This window comes from Macrobrachium nipponense, chromosome 28 (genome assembly GCF_015104395.2).
Source record: "Macrobrachium nipponense isolate FS-2020 chromosome 28, ASM1510439v2, whole genome shotgun sequence".
NCBI lineage: Eukaryota > Metazoa > Arthropoda > Malacostraca > Decapoda > Palaemonidae > Macrobrachium > Macrobrachium nipponense.
Window position 1 is genome coordinate 69,181,816 of NC_087217.1, and position 17,383 is coordinate 69,199,198.

The 17,383-nt window shown below is 44.0% G+C and overlaps 1 protein-coding gene across 1 annotated transcript in view; it reads left to right on the forward strand.

Moving 5' to 3' along the window:
• Positions 1 to 4,884: 4,884 nt before the first annotated feature.
• The window catches only part of LOC135201862 (uncharacterized), a 193,279-nt gene continuing 180,780 nt past the window's right edge, over positions 4,885 to 17,383 (forward strand). Inside the window, exon 1 of the mRNA XM_064231162.1 lies at positions 4,885 to 6,229. Within this exon, the coding sequence (XP_064087232.1) occupies positions 5,762 to 6,229 (468 nt within the window). The 5' untranslated portion in view covers positions 4,885 to 5,761. The remainder of the gene's footprint in view (positions 6,230 to 17,383) is intronic.

Genomic DNA, 17,383 nt, shown 5'->3' on the forward strand with positions numbered 1-17,383 from the left:
TCCCTCGCTTCGAGAGAGGAACAATAGTCCCCATCTCGGCCTCCCTTCTCTCGTGGGAAGGGAGGTAAGCGAAAGAGGAAGAAGGGGAAACTTTAGTGACAGTGTTCCCCCTCAGCAGCTGCCATTGGTAGGGGGTCACCTGGCAAGCCATTGGGCAACATGGCAGCGCTATGGAGCCAAGACCTGGGTAGTGGATGTCCTTCAGGAGGGATATCTTCTGCCCTTCGAGTCAAGGCCACCCCTTACCGATCATCCGGTCCATCTCCAAACATACATTCCTAGTTCTGCCAAGGATCTGGCACTCTATGAGGAAGTGCTAACTATGCTGAGCAAGAGGGCTGTGGAAATCATCCAAGATCCTTCACTGGGGTTCTACAGCTGCCTTCTCCTGGTGGAGAAGGCTACGGGGGCCTGGAGACCGGCGATAGATCTCTCTCCCTTGAACTGATTTGTTCACCAGACTCGGTTCACGATGGAGATGGCACGCTCCGTGCTCGCCTCTATCAGGGAGAACGATTTCATGCTTTCGGTAGACCTGAAGGATGCATATTTTCAGATACCCATCCATCAGTCCTCCAGGAAGTATCTTCACTTTATCCTCGAGGGGACGGTGTTCCAATTCAGGGCACTTTGCTTCGGACTTTCAACCGCGCCTCAGGTGTTCACAGGAGTGTTCACACTGGTTTTGGCTTGGGCACACTTGGTCACAATGCATCTTTTGAGGTATCTCGACGATTGGTTAGTCCTGGCAAGCTCTCTCTCGCAGTTGCTACAGGACAAGGATCGTCTCCTCGACTTTTTTCGTGATCTGGGGATTGTGATAAATTTCGAGAAATCGGATCATGTTCCCAAGCAGAGGATAAAGTGTCGGGCAAGCTGATCGACATGGTAGGAGCACAAGTCTTCCCTGCAGACTCGAGGATCAGCAAGTTCAGTAAGGTAGCTCAACTGTTTCTGTCTCAACAGGAACAGCCAATTCAGCTTTGGCATGTCATGATCGATCACCTGTTGTCCCTTGAGAAGTTAGTCCCTCACAGGCATCTTCACCTGCGATCTCTGCAATGGAGATTAAAGGAGTGTTAGTCACAGGCTTGGGATCCTCAGACCTTCCTCATCCCTCTCATGGAGGAAGAGAGGAAGGATTTAGCCTGGTGGCTAGACAACAGGAACCTCTTAATAGAAGTGGAGTTGCACACTCCTCCTCCGGACAAGCTTCCTTTCTTGGACGCATTGAACAAGGATTGAGGACAACGTTTTTAGCCCTCCAAGTGTTTCGAGATTGAGTGATAGGACACTCCATGGTGTTGATGAGCGACAACACCACAGTAGTGGCATATGTCAGCAAACGGGGGGCCTAGTGTCCCTCCTGTTTCATCATTTGACAGTGCAAGTGCACAAGTGGGCTACGGCTCACTTGGTAAAGCTGTCAGCCAGTTACATTCCAGGGAAGAGGATTGTATTGGCAGACAAGCTCAGCCGCCAGAATCAGGTGATTGGGACAGAATGGTCTCTTCACCCAAACGTGGCAGAAGGGCTGTTTGACCTGTGGGGGCGTCCAGTGGTGGACCTGTTCGCCACCCAGCACAACAGAAAACTAACAGTTTTCTTCTCTGTCTTGCCGGACCCATGGGCAGCTGCAGAGGATGTGTTCCAACATCCTGGGACAACCTCGAAGTCTACCCCTTTCCCCCGTTCTGTCTGATTCGCAAGGTGATCAGCAGAGTGCTGGTCACCAGCAATCTTCGAATGATCCTGGTGGCTCCCAAATGGCCTCAGACCGTTTGGTATCCTGATCTGTTGGCTCTTCTCTCCAAGGCATCGGGAGAATTTTCCATGTGGCGCAACCTTCTGTGTCAACAACACGTAGAACAGTACCACTCGGCAGTACAGTCCCTGTGTCTTCACAGCTGGCAGTTATCCACCATCTCTTACAGGCGAGAGGGTGTTTTTGCCAAGCAGCAATAGAGATGGCAGCATACCTCAGACAGTCCTCTGCAGCAGTATACCAGGGAAAGTGGTCCGTCTTCTGTGGTTGGTGTCGTGGACAGGGTATCTCTCCACTCAAAGCCACTCTTCAACAGATTGCAGGTTTCCTAGTCTTTCTCCTCCAAGAGAAGCTCTCTCTGTCTCTGCAGTTAGGGGCTACAGGTCTGCCTTGGCCATGGTCCTGAAGTTGCAAGGAGTGGATATCTCTTTTATGGAGATATCCCTCCTTATGAGGAGCTTCGAGAGGTCTTGCCCACCAAGTGAACTCAGGCCCCCTGAGTGGGACGTGACTCTCGTCTTAAGGAGCTTGACTTGTGAACCCTACGAGCCTCTCCGGGAGTCATTAGACAGGTATCTGACCCTCTAAACCGTGTCTTTCTGCTGGCCCTGGCATCTGCGAAGAGAGTAGGTGAACTTCACGGTCTCTCCTATGACGTGAAACACTCGAGGGGATGGGGTTCTATTACGCTCGATTTCGTCTCAGATTTTATAGTGATGCCTCAGAATCCTTCTGTCCCTGACGGTAGATTTGAGACCTTTACGGTCCCCTCCCTAGGGGACTTCAGCGGTAATGATGCAGACGTGATGCTACTTTTTCCTGTTAGAGTGCTATGGCGTTATCGGAGGAGAATTCACCAACTCCTGCCTGAGTGTCGACGCCTCTTCGTTAGCACTGGGGTGACCAAGAAAGAGGTGTCCAAGAACACTCTCTCTTTCTGGCTTCATAAGGTGGTCAGGAAAGCGTACTCCTCCGAAGAGAGGTTCAACATTGGTACCTTTCGCTCGAGAGCCCTCAAAGTCAGAGGTATTGGTCTTACCCTTGTGTTCCGCAAGGACCTGTTGGTTTCACAGGTATTGAAGGCAAGGGTGTGGTCCAACCAGACCACCTTCACCTCATTCTATCTTCGCAAGATAAGGTCCTTGGATACCTTATCTTTGGGACCTGTGGTGGCTGCTCAACAAGTTGTGTAGCTTACCCAGCTCCTCAAACTTTGTGTAACCGTATGAATGGGTGTGAATGAGAGTGACTGGCCTCTCTTCCTCCTTCATTCTACTCTCTAACTACGTGCAGAGAGCTGTGGTCGTCACATGCTTGAAAGGGCGGTCGATGCTGGTTAGCTATATTACTGAGTTCCATTCTTTCCCTTTCATTAGGGTATAGAAGCATACGTATATCCATCCCTTCCCTAACAAAGGAGGAAGTGGACACTAGCATAAGACAAACCCAATAATGTATATTTGTCTTCTTGCTTCCGACTACAAGTTCTTGTTTGCTATTCATAAGAGGCTACACTTGCCTCCCTCTTATGAATTGGTCCAGAGGTCTGACCATTGGTCTTGCAGTTCTCACACCCCGATCAGTTGGACAGAGGCCAGGTTTTCCCCCCTTGCTCTTACAACCAGGGTGGGAATCATGGTTGGACAAACACCATTCTGTTCACATGACTTAGATTCCTCCCACCAATCAGTGAGTCCTCCTTATGTAAAGGACCAAGGTTTACATTATGTGTAGGAACAAATCACAGTTTTTTAAAATAAATTGTATTTTTCCTAACTATACAAACCTGAGGTCTTTTACATATAGTAAGCCCATCTCAGGCCACCCCTCAAGCTTTTCTTGGGCCTAAAGCAAAGTGGAATGTTTACATCCAGTCGGGCAGCACTCCTGACCATCGGACAAGCAGTTACTGTGTAATTTCTTATGTAAAGGACCTCAGGTTTGTATAGTTAGGAAAAATACAATTTACTTAAAAAAAATTGGGATGTTTCTTTCAGGTTTCTCAAGGACGTTGACTTGTTTCAGCCACCTCGTTTGACCATCATCAGGATGGGATCACTGTGTTCAGTGAGCTACTTCAGTGGGATTTGTGCTATTTATTGCATTTAGGTGGCTTGAGGAGTCAGGTACCCAATTTTTCATTGGGCGCTGCTTGTGCCGTCAGACATGATGTCATCAGGAGGACGGCATCTGATTGGCTGTCCTCACCCTGGGCGGAGCCTCATTCTCATCAGTGATGATGGAGGACTCTCGCGGGGCGTGCTGTTAGGTCGTCCTCATGGTGAGAGCCTGAGCTTCACCCTCTGGATTTTGAGGGACATCCTCAGGATGAGAGCTAGCGCTTCAAAAACCATCGTTCTATCACCCTCGGGATCCCTTTAGTGCAATTGTTATGATAGGGAGTTGTATGCTGCTCCCCTGACAGTGGTGGGAAGGAGGCTTCTCCCACCCAAAGTGCAGCTCTTCTAAGATTTGCAGATGTCTTATATTGGGTGCTTGACGATACTCCTCTCCAAGAGGTTTTCCTGTCACGCTCAGGAAGATACAGTATACAACCATGTAGCGCATGACATATAAATCCACCATTGTGACATTGTCAGGAACTTTAAAGTTATTGACACAGCACCTGATATATGACATCTGCAAATCCTAGAAGTGCTGCACATCGGGACGGAGAAGACCTGTATGAATATCACACAGGAGACCTTCCTCCTCCCCACTGCTGTCAGGAGAGCAGCAGACAACTCTTTACCACAACCATTGCACCAAAGGGATCCCGAGGGTGATAGAAGCTTTAGCTCTCAATCTGATGATGTCCCTTGAAATCCTGAGGGTGATTGAAGCACAGGCTCTCACCCTGAGGACGACCAAGCAGCACATCCTTCAAGAAGACCTCCATATCGCCAATGAGAATAAGGCTCTGCCTATGGAGAAGACAATCACGCAGCATCCAATGAAAAATACTAGGGTATCAGACTCCACAAGCCACCTAACTGCAAAAAATAGCACGAATCCCGCCAAAGTAGCTCATTGCACATAGTGATCCCATCCCAATGATGGCCAAACAAGGTGGCCAAAACTTTTAGATATCCTCAAGAAACCTGAAAGAATCATAAAAAAAACAGATTGACCCCTGCCAAACAGCATACAGATTGACCACTGTCAACTACAGCCTGTTCCCGATCTATAAGACACCTGAATACCCACTGACATCTCTTAGCCTGTCCCTGACTTGCCGTCTTTGATGACACCAGCCCGAAATTCCATTGATGACTGATAAAATGATGAACATCGTACAGCTGCTTAGAAATACATACCAGTGTGCCAGGGAAGCAAGTCATTAGAATTATTTAGAGAATTCTATATAAGATCAGTTCTGTAAATTCTGCTATTATATTGCATAAGACAATAATAATAATAATAACAACAACATTAATTTAATAGTGAGGTTCACTCTTGGCCATGATTACAATGCAACTTTTTTCTTGACTACCAGAGTAAAGTAGCATGAAGTGTACGTAATATAAAATTTGAACACTCTATACCAGAAGTTATTAAATCTGATATTATTTTCCAGGTGCATGAGTGATAAGAGGAGATGACTTATGGCTGTGTATCCCGTCAGATTTATTGGAATTGACTGGTGCTACTGGTGTAATATTCCAAGTGTAGTTTTAAAAACTGAATACTACAATGTTTTTGGTGACGTAATGTTTCATATGCTAAATGGAAAAAATGGCTGAAAGGACAAAAACCATTTAGTTATGGAAACATTGTATTTATTACAGTTAGTGATTTCCCTATGTGAAGTGTTGTAATAAGTTCTCTAAATTTTTATATGAGATAAAGACAGTGAATTATAGTTAAATAGTAAGCTGATTTTATAGTCACTCTCATGTTATGTGAGAAAGAAATGGAACTGGGTATCTCCTATTCTTGTATAGATTTGGATCTCAAGTTTGTAAAACATTGTGCTTTATAGAGTAGCACTAAGCAATGGAAAATATAAAAGTTAAAATTGAGCCAGAAACCTCTGACTGTGAACAAGTCAAGTGTAGTTGGGAAAATGCAGAGGATGATGATGATTATGATGATGATGATGATAAGGCAGTCACTTCGTCACACAAGAAATTGATATTACCTTTTTCTGTATCAGAAAATGAACAGAAAAGTTTCAAGTCTTGGGATTTTAAAAGAAAACCTAGCAAATCAAGTAACTGTGATGCAGAGAAGATAGAAAACCAAGATAAAAGTGATAGGATGACAAAATTAAAGAATAGAGTCAGGACTCGAACTCTACTGGAGGTTGAATCCAAAAGGAAAAACATTGAGTCTGATTCAAAAAAGTTGAAAGACAAAGATTGTGTACCTCAATCTACTGATAGGAAGTCAGATGTGCACCAAACAAAAGATAAGGATAAGGATGAATCCACTAAACAACTTAAGGGATATGAGATTAAAAAGGTGAGTATTTTACAGCATTCTGTGGCAAGACAGGACTTTGTAAAATGTACAATGATTAAAGTTTCTTTTTATCAGTTTTTTCAGTTCACATTTGTTCTTACTAGGATACAAACAAACCTTTGGTTTTTTAAATGGATAACATGTGCCTTTGGTGAAAGCTGGTTGGGTTAAATTAACCCTTCAACGCCGAAGCGGTATTTTAAAAATCTTCTCCCGTATGCCGGCGGCATTCACAAGTGAGCGCCGAAGCGGAAAAAAAGGGATTTTGACGAAGGAAAAAATCTATTTCTGGGTGATTGGCTCGTGTCGCCCTATGAAAGTATCCTTAATATCATTCTCTCTAGGTAAAATTAGCCTAAAATTACCAGAGAAAACAAAATTAAGAAAATGTCAGTAAAACTGACTCGCTCACTCTTAAAAAGAAGTGTCGGTATGATAAAGGGGCGAGTGTGGAACACTACCACGAGCCAAACACCAATTAGAACTTCCTGTCAGAATCCCCCCAAGAGAGAGCTGATACCAACGGGCGATGCAGCCTCTACTACTACTACTAGAGGACGCCACGGACAGCAGCGCCCCTAGCGGACATCCTTAAATAAAACAGTTAAATACATCTTGTCCTGCAAGGGGGGGAAAACAAACTATAAAAAAGGGGGGTTTCATAGGGCGACACGAGCCAATCACCCAGAAATAGATTTTTCCTTCGTCAAAATCCCATTTTCTGGGCTCAGCTCGTGTCGGCCTATGAAAGAGTACCAGAGAAACAGACAAGATGGAAAAGGGAACAATGAAAAACAATTTAAAATGATGGATATAATATAAGTAAATCAATTACAGCATACAAATTAAGCACTTAAACTAACTTATTTTAATAGTAAAATAATAAAATGTTAGTAATCTAAAAGTACTTAAATGGTAATTAAAGTAAATTACAAAGATGCATGTAAATAAGGAAAAAATTGGGATTTACTTAACAAAAATACAAAATTCCAAAATATATACACCCATGTGTCCTACCCTAGCATAAAAATAAGGGTAGGTACACTGAAATCCATCATCAATACAAATATTCCAAAATATATACAAAACACATTGTGACTGAAGTTCATTATTAACATAAAATGGTGAATATATACAAACATATTGTGTCCTACCCTAGCATAAAAAATAAGGGTAAGGTACACTGAAGTACATTATCAGTACAAATGTGGATGTCCCTAGCAAAAAAATAAGGGACAAACCACTATATGATACAACGGCTAAGGCTATGATGTTGAGTAGCCTGACGATAGGGTGAGGCATGTTGGTTGATGTAGGTAGAAAGGAGACCTGGATCTATACTACAACTACTAAACAGTATCAGGGGAAACTATGTTTCCCGCTGCTACTGCTGAAAACTTTAAAGATTCCAAGGACTTTAAATAATGCCGTTTAAAGACTGTCGGGTGGATTTCCATCCAGTATACTTTCTAAGATCCTCAAAGTTCATATGTTGGAAATAATTAATTGAGGTGGCTACTCCCCTGATATCATGTGCTTTTGGGAATGACTCAGGGTTGGCTTGTTTAATGAAGTAAAGGATTTGCTGTCTAATGCCTTTAACTGATAAAGTACCACCTTTTTCTCTCATGAAGAGAGCACCTGAGGATCTAGAAGAAGTACGAGATAGAAAGGCTCTAAGAGTGATACTGGGCAGAGAGAAGGATCCTGTGGAAGTGGGATAACCTTCCAAGGGGCCCACCTTGCAAGAGGATCTTCATTTTTGGCTAAAAACAAAAAGCTACGATCCGGAGCAAGTAGAACTTCTCTGATGGGAGGAATTCCACATGACCCGCATCCCTGGATAGAGCCGACAGTTCTGAAATTCTAGCTCCTGAGGCTAGGCTTAATAAGAATAATGTCTTCCTCAGGAGCATTATGAATGTACAAGATGAGTTGTCAGTATCTGAAGCTAGTTTGAGGACGTCATTTAAGAACCATGAAACTGTAGTAGGCCTCTGGGAAGGTCTAAGTCTAGCACAGGCTTTAGGGATAGATGTGAAATAAGATTCAGTCAAATCTATCTGAAAACCTACTTGAAAGATTTTCTTCAAAGCCGATTTATGAGTGGTAATCGTGCTAGCAGCTAAACCTTTTTCAAATAAGGATCTGAAAAAGGATATAGCCAAATTAACTGTCATGGTTGTAGTGTTCGATTCTCTCAAGAAAGATGCTAATTTTTTAACAGCTGAGTCATATTGTCTAATGGTTGACTCTCTCTTATCTGATTCTAGGAAGAGAATATTCTGTGGATCAATGTCAGCATCTTTATTAGCCGCAAACTTCATGAAGTCCATAAAGTTAGGGTTCTGGAGAGTTCCTGAGGAAGCGAACACAGTCCTCATTTGTACTGATTGTGATAGTTTGGGATTGGGGATCCGTTGAGGTCGGAGACCCAATTCCAAGAGAAGAGGATACCAGTTGCTCTTGGGCCAGTCCGGTGCAATCAGAGCTACTATCCCTTTGAAAGACCTTAGTTTGTCTAGGACTTTCAAGAGAAGATTCACTGGAGGAAAAACATAAATTCTCCTCCACTGATTCCAATCTAACGACAGGGCGTCCGTGGCATAAGCCAGAGGGTCCAGGTTGGGGGCCACATAGCAAGGGAGCTTGTGGTTCGCTTGTGAGGCGAAGAGATCCACTTGGAGACCTGGGACTCTCCGGCTTACCCACTGGAATGACCCGACGTCCAGAGACCACTCTGATTCCAGAGGAACTGACCGGGACAGAGCGTCTGCTATCACATTTCTTACTCCTGCCAGGTGAGTGGCAGACAGATGCCATTTGTGTTTGTTTGCTAATGCAAAGATGGCTATCATGACATGGTTCACATGTTTGGATTTGGACCCTCCTCTGTTGATGCAATGAACTACCACTGCACTGTCCAAAACTAGCCTTAGATGAGACTTCTTCGGGGAAGCAGTCTCTTCAGAAATACTGCCATTGCTTCCAACACGTTTATGTGGAGCTGGCGAAATTGAACTGACCAAGTCCCCTGAACCTGTTTGAACTGAGAGTATCCCCCCCACCCGGACAGGGATGCATCCGTGTGAATGGTTAGCACTGGGAGGGGATATTGAAGGGGTACTTTCTTGGCTAAGTTTTTCTTTACTTTTGACCAAGGCCGTAGTTGGTTGCGAAGGATCTGTGGAATTACTGACAACTTGTCTCGATATTTGGAGTTTGCTTTTGACCGCCAATTCGATTTATATCTTTCAGCCTTGCTTTTCAGAAGGATATCTGTTACCGAAGCAAACTGAAGAGACCCTAGGATTCTCTCCTGGTTTCTTCTTGACGTTTGTTTGCATTTGAGGAATTGCCTGACAGATTTTGCTATTTCCTTCCGTTTGGCCACTGGGATTGATAGATTGTGGGAAGACAAATCCCATTGGATTCCTAGCCACTGAAAACGAGATTCCGGAGTAAGTCTGGATTTCGTTTTGTTTATCTGGAACCCCAGATGTTCCAGAAAGTGAACTACCTTTTTGGTAGCTTCGAGACATTCCTCGACTGTTGGTGCCCAGATCAACCAATCGTCGAGGTATGCCGCTACCATGATTCCCTGAGCTCTCAATTGTTGTACAACCACTTCTGCTATCTTTGTGAATACCCTGGGGGCTACATTCAGACCGAAGGGCATCACTTTGAATGAGAATGTCTGATTTCCTAGCCTGAATCCTAGGAATGGGCGGAAGTGCCTGGCTATAGGGATATGATAGTATGCGTCTGTAGATCGATGGAGCATGTGACGGCTCCACGGCGGAAGTAAGGTCCTTACTTGCGAGAGGGTAAGCATCTTGAACTTGTCGCAGCGAATGAAAGAGTTTAGCTTTGACAAGTCTAAGATTACCCTTCTTTTTGTTGAGCCTTTCTTTGGCACGCTGAATAAGCGCCCTTGAAATTTTAGATGTTTGACTCTCGCAATAGCTCCTTTCTGAAGGAGTTCTTCCGCGTAATCTATCAATTCCTTTGACGGTACCTGATGAAATGATTTGATTGGAGGGGGATCTTTGATCCAACTCCCAAGCCTAATCCTTTGGACACTATGCTCTGTGCCCAATTGCTGAACCCCCACCTGTGGCGGAAGAGGAACAGCCTCCCTCCTACCTGGGGAGCCTCATTGCTGATGGGCGGTTGGCCACCACGCCCTCCTCTGAACTGTCTACTCCTCGTGCCCCTTCCTGCGCCACGCTGACGAAAGTAACCTCTCGCCCTACCTCTCGGTTGAGAGTAGCCTTGAGCCTCATAAGCAGGGTTGAAGGCCGGCGAGATAGCGTAGGAAGTGGATGGTTGAGATTGCTGGGGCACCAGGAGGAAAGGTTGGTTCTGTTTAGAGGTGGAAGGTTGTCCCTGTTGGGTAACTGGGACTGCCTGCACAAATTGCTGCTGTTTTGTTGGAGTTTTTTATAAGGCTGGAACCTCTTACCAGCCTTCTTTGGTTTCTTGCCAGCAGTGGGAACGGATTCCTGTTTCCTCTTTGAGGAAATACCCCACCTAGCTCTAAGGCTCTGGTTGAGTCTAGCAGCTTTCGTGGTGGATCTCGTTCACTGCGGACTCTGGGAAGAGATCCGCTCCCCACATGCTTGCAGCCAAGAGTCTATTAGGCTCATGCCTGATTGTGCACTCTTGTAGGACATGCTTCCGGCAGTTCCTCCTAGCCTGGAAGAAGTCAAAAGCGTCCGTCAGAACCGTCTGAAACTGAGATTTCGCCAGAATCTTGAACAGCGGTTCCGTAGCGTAGGAAAGAGACAGCCATTTCTGTAATGATGAGGGAATTGAGGGACCTGCCAAACCTAGTTCGCGCATCGAACTCTGCCTGGATTAGGGAATCCGGCAGCCTAGGTAACTTCTCACCGAACTGGTCCATGGCGCAGTCCGGCTTGAGTTTACCCAGCGTGAATGTAGCTGGCAGGTTTTCCCACAATTCTCCGAAGGCGGGGAAGAGAGGAGAAGTAGACTCCGCCTCCCTCAACTGTGGAATGGGCTCATCCTTGAGGACTGCCTGAAGAGACTTCTCCACCAATTTCGTGGCGAACGGAAGAGAGACCTCCTCTTCCGTCGCGAAAATAGTGAAGGGACTCTTGTAGGCCTGGAGTTTAGTGTTAGTACACTCCCAGTCCTCAAGCAGTGAACCCATTCCCGCTGGGCGTGATCTCTACTGTAAAGAACTGACTCCTTAGAGATTTTGTCTTCTCTCGTGAGAGCCGTTGGCGTCAGCCTAGCATACCCGATGAAAGGCTGCGACAGACCCGGAGGGTAGAACTCGAAGTCCTCAATCCTTCGAGTTCCACACTCCGGGATAGAAATCATTCCGTCTTTGAATGGAGCGTAGGCAGCTACTCTCCATGGGTTCTCCATAGAGAAAGCTGGCAAGGAGTCATAAGGTGGAAGTTGAAGAATCCCGTGCTAGATGCAGGGGAGCACTGGGGGAGGAGCCTGAGCTAGCCCAGCTACTCGGTCCTCATTCTCTCTCATTCTATTAGAGAGATCCTGGATTGACTGTCCAGTTTGAGACAGACTGTTTGACAATTGGGCAAACATCTGCTCGAACCGCGTTCCCAGTGCGGAGATTTGGGAGCCTACTAGCACGCCCACCTGTTCCATCACCCCTGCTGAGACAGTAGAGGGATCGCAGGTGCTGGTGCTTGCTACCCCTGCCGGCATAGCCGGAGTGGAAGCAGCGGAGGCGGGAGAAGAAGGCAGTGACTCGGTGGGAGTGCGAGCCTTCTCCTTCGAAGCCTTGCTTCTGGAGCTCTTCGATTGGGAAGAGCCCGGCTTTGCCTTCACCGCATCGGCATAGGCAGTCGCCGACTTCCTAGCCGACGAAGACGACTTTCCTAGAAGTCGACTTAGATAAGGTCTTCGGTTCTCTCTTTCCCTTCTCCTTAGGAGGTACAGAGAGAGCGGGAGAGCGAATAGGGATCTCGGATCCCGCAAAGCCTTGGAAAGAAGCGGAAGAAGAGGGGACAGGAGAGATCCAGGAGCGCCCAAGGAAAGACCTTGGGCGCCCGACATACCTACCTCAACCAACAAATCCTCCCCACCTACCGCCATGGGCTCTAGGTTAAGGTCCAGGGCAGCGACGTCCGGAACCGACTCCTGTGAGGCTACGACCCCAAACGATTGCTGGAGGTCTTGCTGGATGGAGGCTATCAGTGGGGCAGCGGACAAGGGGTCGACGTAACCCGTCGACTTGCCCGCGGGGAAGATCTGGATGGCCAGCTTCCTATCCAAAATGTAGGGCTGGCCCTTGGCGGCGTTTTTCCCTTTTTCCCAAGCGCACACCCCACGCTTTTCAGGGTGGCGAGGGCGACTTCCCTCACACCGCTAGCCTGAAGAAAGGTGAGATTAGCTGCCAATTGTGGAACGGGGTTAACAAACTTACGACTAGAAGTTGTTAGTAAAATCATAAGTAAGTCTATAATGGACTTACCCCATCTCCCAGCTGACCGACTAGGTCGTAGCATATGGCGCAGGCTTCAGGGTGCCAGACGATCAACTCGTTGAACGACGTGGCACAAGGGGCGTGGGACCTGCACTCGTCATGTCCACAGGGGTCGTAAAGCGTCGCATTACAGGCTGGGACCCTGGCAGTTGGTAGCCTGTAAGTGAAAAAGTCATGAGTACCAAGTAAACACTTACAGCCTAACATATGCTCCGCTGGTGCCGGAGCGATAAAGTTAGATAAAACCAGAGCCCCGCCAAAATACGTGTGGTAACCTTACCTTACAGACCTTACATCTTGTTCGGGTTGCCCCAGGTTCCCTCAGTGTGAGGCACCTCTAATGTCTACCAGAGAGTTGCTAGTACATCTTCCGGTATATTTTGCATCTTCCATCTTGGATGGTCTGGGATGCAGTTTAGATATTTGTCGAGCTTATTCTTAAACACATCTACGCTCACTCCTGATATATTCCTCAGATGAGCTGGCAACGCATTGAATAGACGCTGCATTATCGATGCTGGTGCGTAGTGGATTAATGTCCTGTGTGCTTTCCTTATTTTTCCTGGTATAGTTTTGGGCACTATTAATCTACCTCTGCTTGCTCTTTCTGATATTTTTAGTTCCATGATATTTTCTGCTATTCCTTCTATCTGTTTCCATGCCTGAATTATCATGTAGCGTTCTTTCTTCCTTCCTTTCTAGACTATATAATTTTAAGAATTGTAGTCTTTCCCAGTAATCTAGGTCCTTAACTTCTTCTATTCTAGCTGTAAAGGACCTTTGTACACTCTCTATTTGTGCAATATCCTTTTGATAGTGTGGGTACCATATCATATTGCAATATTCAAGTGGACTACGAACATATGTTTTATAAAAGCATAATCATGTGTTCAGCTTTTCTTGTTTTGAAGTGCCGTAACAACATTCCCTCATTTTTGCCTTTACATTTTGCCAACAGAGTTGCTATTTGATCATTGCATAACATGTTCCTATTCATCATCACACCAAGGTCTTTAACTGCTTCCTTATTTGTGATGGTCTCATTATTAGGTCCCTTATATGCATATAGCTTTCTTTCTCTGTCTCCATAATTTATTGATTCAAATTTATCAGAGTTAAATACCATCCTATTTACCTCTGCCCAATCATATACTTTGTTAAGGTCTCTTTGTAGAGCGTTCCTATCTTCATCACAAGTAATTTCTCTACTTATTCTTGTGTCATCTGCGAAACTACTCACTACCGAATCCTTAACATTATTGTCTATGTCTTCAATCATAATAACAAACAGTATTGCAGCTAACACCGTACCTTGCGGCACACCGGATATTACCTTGGCTTCATCCGATTTCTCGTCGTTTGCAATAACTATCTGTTTTCTGTTGTGTAAAAATTCTTTTAACCATCTTCCTACTTTATTGTGTTTTCTAATTTTCTTCGCCAATATATTATGGTCTACTTTATCAAAAGCTTTTGCAAAGTCTAAATAAACCACATCTGTTTCATTTCCGCTTTTCATATTTTTGAATATGTTTTCACGGTGGACTAACAGTTGGGTTTGTGTACTTTTTCCGGGTACGAAACCATGTTGTCCTTTATTAAACAAATTATTTTTTATTAAATGTTTCATAATATTTTTCTTCATTACCCTTTCATACACTTTCATAATATGTGATGTTAGACTCACAGGCCTATAATTACTTGCCTCTAGTCTTGATCCACTTTTGAAAGTAGGGGTAATATATGCTAATTTGTGCTCATCATATATCTTGCCTGTATCTACACTTTGTCTTAATAATATTGCAAGTGGCTTTGCGATAGAATGAACTACTTTCTTTAACAAAATAGCAGGAATTCCATCAGGCCCTGCAGCAGCTCCATTTTTAATTTCATTAATAGCCTGCACAATATCAGCTTCATTAATATCTATGTCAGCTAAATATTCACTATTTTCATCCCTTACTTCTATATCATTATCTTCATTATCTATTCTAGGGGTGAATTCTCTCTTATATCGTTCTGCCAGTATGTTGCAATTTCCTTTTTTTCATTTCGTTAATCTCCCTTCAATTCTCAGAGGGCCTATTTCTATTCTTCTTTTATTCATCTTCTTCGCATATGAGTATAATAGTTGGGGTTTTGCTTGATATTTAATAGGTTTTTTCTTCCAAGTCCCGTTTTTCATTTTCTTTTGATTGTATAATCTTTTGTTCTGCATTTTCTATCTTACTTTTTAGTTCTATAACTTTCCATGCATTTTTTTCTTTTGCAATACCTTTTTTCCACTTTCTGATTTTCTGGAACAAGATCCTTCTGTCTCTTGGTATGCATGAATGATGTTTACTTTTCTTCTTCGGTATATATTTTTCCACTATTATCTCCAATATTTATATAATATCTCCGTATTTACCCTTATGTCATCACTTACGAAAATGTTATCCCAATCTTTGTTTAATTCTTCATTAATTTCTGACCATTTTATATTTTTATTTTTACTGTAGAAGTTGTATTTTCCATATCCTTCCCACTTTTTCATTTCTTGCTTATCTCTATTTTCACTTGCTTTGGAATGAACTGTTAATTCTATGACATTATGGTCTGAAATACTCGCATTATAAACTATTATTTCTTTAACATAATTCATCTCGTTCACAAATACTAGGTCTAAAGTATTTTTCCTTTCTTGTTGGCAGGTGATTTATTTGTTGAATGTTGTATTCTAGTAGCATATCTAATAGCTTTTCAAATTGCCTCTTATCTTCTGCACTACTATTACTCTCTTTTTTATATGTATAAGTACAACCACAATCTCCTATTCGTTCTTTCCATTCTACGAAAGGAAAGTTGAAGTCACCAGATAGGAGAATAGTCCAGTCCTTGTGATTTCTACATATATCATCCAATTTTTCAATTATTAAGTCAAACTCTTTAGTATTAGGAGGTCTATATATTACTATGTTCATCAATTTTTCAGATTCAAATTCTACCGCTATTAGTTCACATTCTGAGTTACTATATTTCTCATATATTTTTTTCCTTGTTTTTTGTCTTTCCCATATATTGCGGTTCCCCCTTGATTCCTATTTTTTCTATCTGATCTATAAGTTTGGAACCCTTTTATTTGATCATCATTCCCTTCCCCAGTCTCTTGGGAATACCAGGTTTCTTATATTCATTATATCTATTTTCTTTTCATTTTGGGTTAGTTCTTCTAAGTACTCTATTTTTCTTTTTGAGTTACTCGTAACTAAACCCTGCGCATTCATCACTATGATGGTTTGCGTGTTTTCTCCTTCATTTAATACTGATAGTAATAAGGATTTTCCCATGTCTCTTTCCTGTTCTGGTATGTTGTTCTTTTTTTCATTTCCAGAAATTCTGACATTAAAAAAATCCAACTTTTCCATAATATTTGATCTTCCTTCATCATAATTATTAATTTTGTGTCTGAATCTGCAATTTTCTCCGTTTCTGCAATATCCTCTTGCATAATAAATACAGTTATTATCTCTTGAGTAGAATTTCGGAGCTGATGCTTTGAAATTTTTTGCTGACACCTCTGCATATCTCATTGGTGGTTTGCTTTTCTCTTTTACCTGATATTCTTGATTTCTCTCTTTATTTGTTTCTTTCTTATTTTGGATTTTATTACTTGGTTGGAAGATAGGCTATGGCTCCGCCGATGGCGGAAGCACAAGAATCAACCAACTAGGAGTGGTGGTAATGGAAACCACGACGGAAAATGGCGGGGATGGTTGATAAAATAATAATAATAACACACAATTCATTGTAAAATATCTTAGAATTAGGGTATATATCCTTAAAATAACAAAAATAAAACAACTTCTCTCCGCCCGTCTACTAGAAGAGTGCGTAGGTAAGGGTAAGCTCCCTTCCGGTAGCGGGGGAGAGATATAAGGATATAGTAGGCAAGCAACCGACCACTCGTAGTGCCCACCCTGCCCGCTAGCGGAGCCAGAAACCTATAACCAAAGGTGCCCCGGCTGCGACGGAAGGCTCCTTTCGTATCGTAAGGGAGGTGGCTGAGCAACTGGGGAGGGGAGGAGGAAGGTCTCGGCGAAACACGGCGGGAGCGAGAAAAAAGGGGGGGAGGGATGGCCTACTCCTCCCCGCCTCACCAACTACCCGCATGGAGACCCGGTACCTCAGAGTGGTCGCCCTATACCCCCCGCTGAGAGGACCCCTGGACACCTCCGAAAGTGTGAGAGAAGGCGATGAGGTTGTCATAACAACCAAGGGGTCCCCCAGCTCCTCCCTATATCAGAGAGGGAGGGAAGGGGCAGGGTAAGGTGCTATGGAACACGTGACCGCAAGTGGCCTAGGCCGCGAGCAACACAACCGTGGTAGGGCCACGTGAACCAAGCTGTACCAATACATGGAACAAGCACCTAGGCTAGCCTAACACCCTAAATAAGTAAATAAAATTACATCGAAAGGGGGAAGAGACACTTTTAGGAAAAGAGAAAGAAGCCCAGGAGGAGGCAGACTGTTCCAAGAAACAGGAGCCTACTCGGAGCCAGCGATAGCCGATGTAGAGCAAGAGCCGGGATGCTGGGCCGGAAATAATAATAATAGCCCTAAATACCAAGCTAAGAGAATGGTAGGAGGGCTGAACTAGCTAAAACTCGATGTAAAACAATGAATGTGAT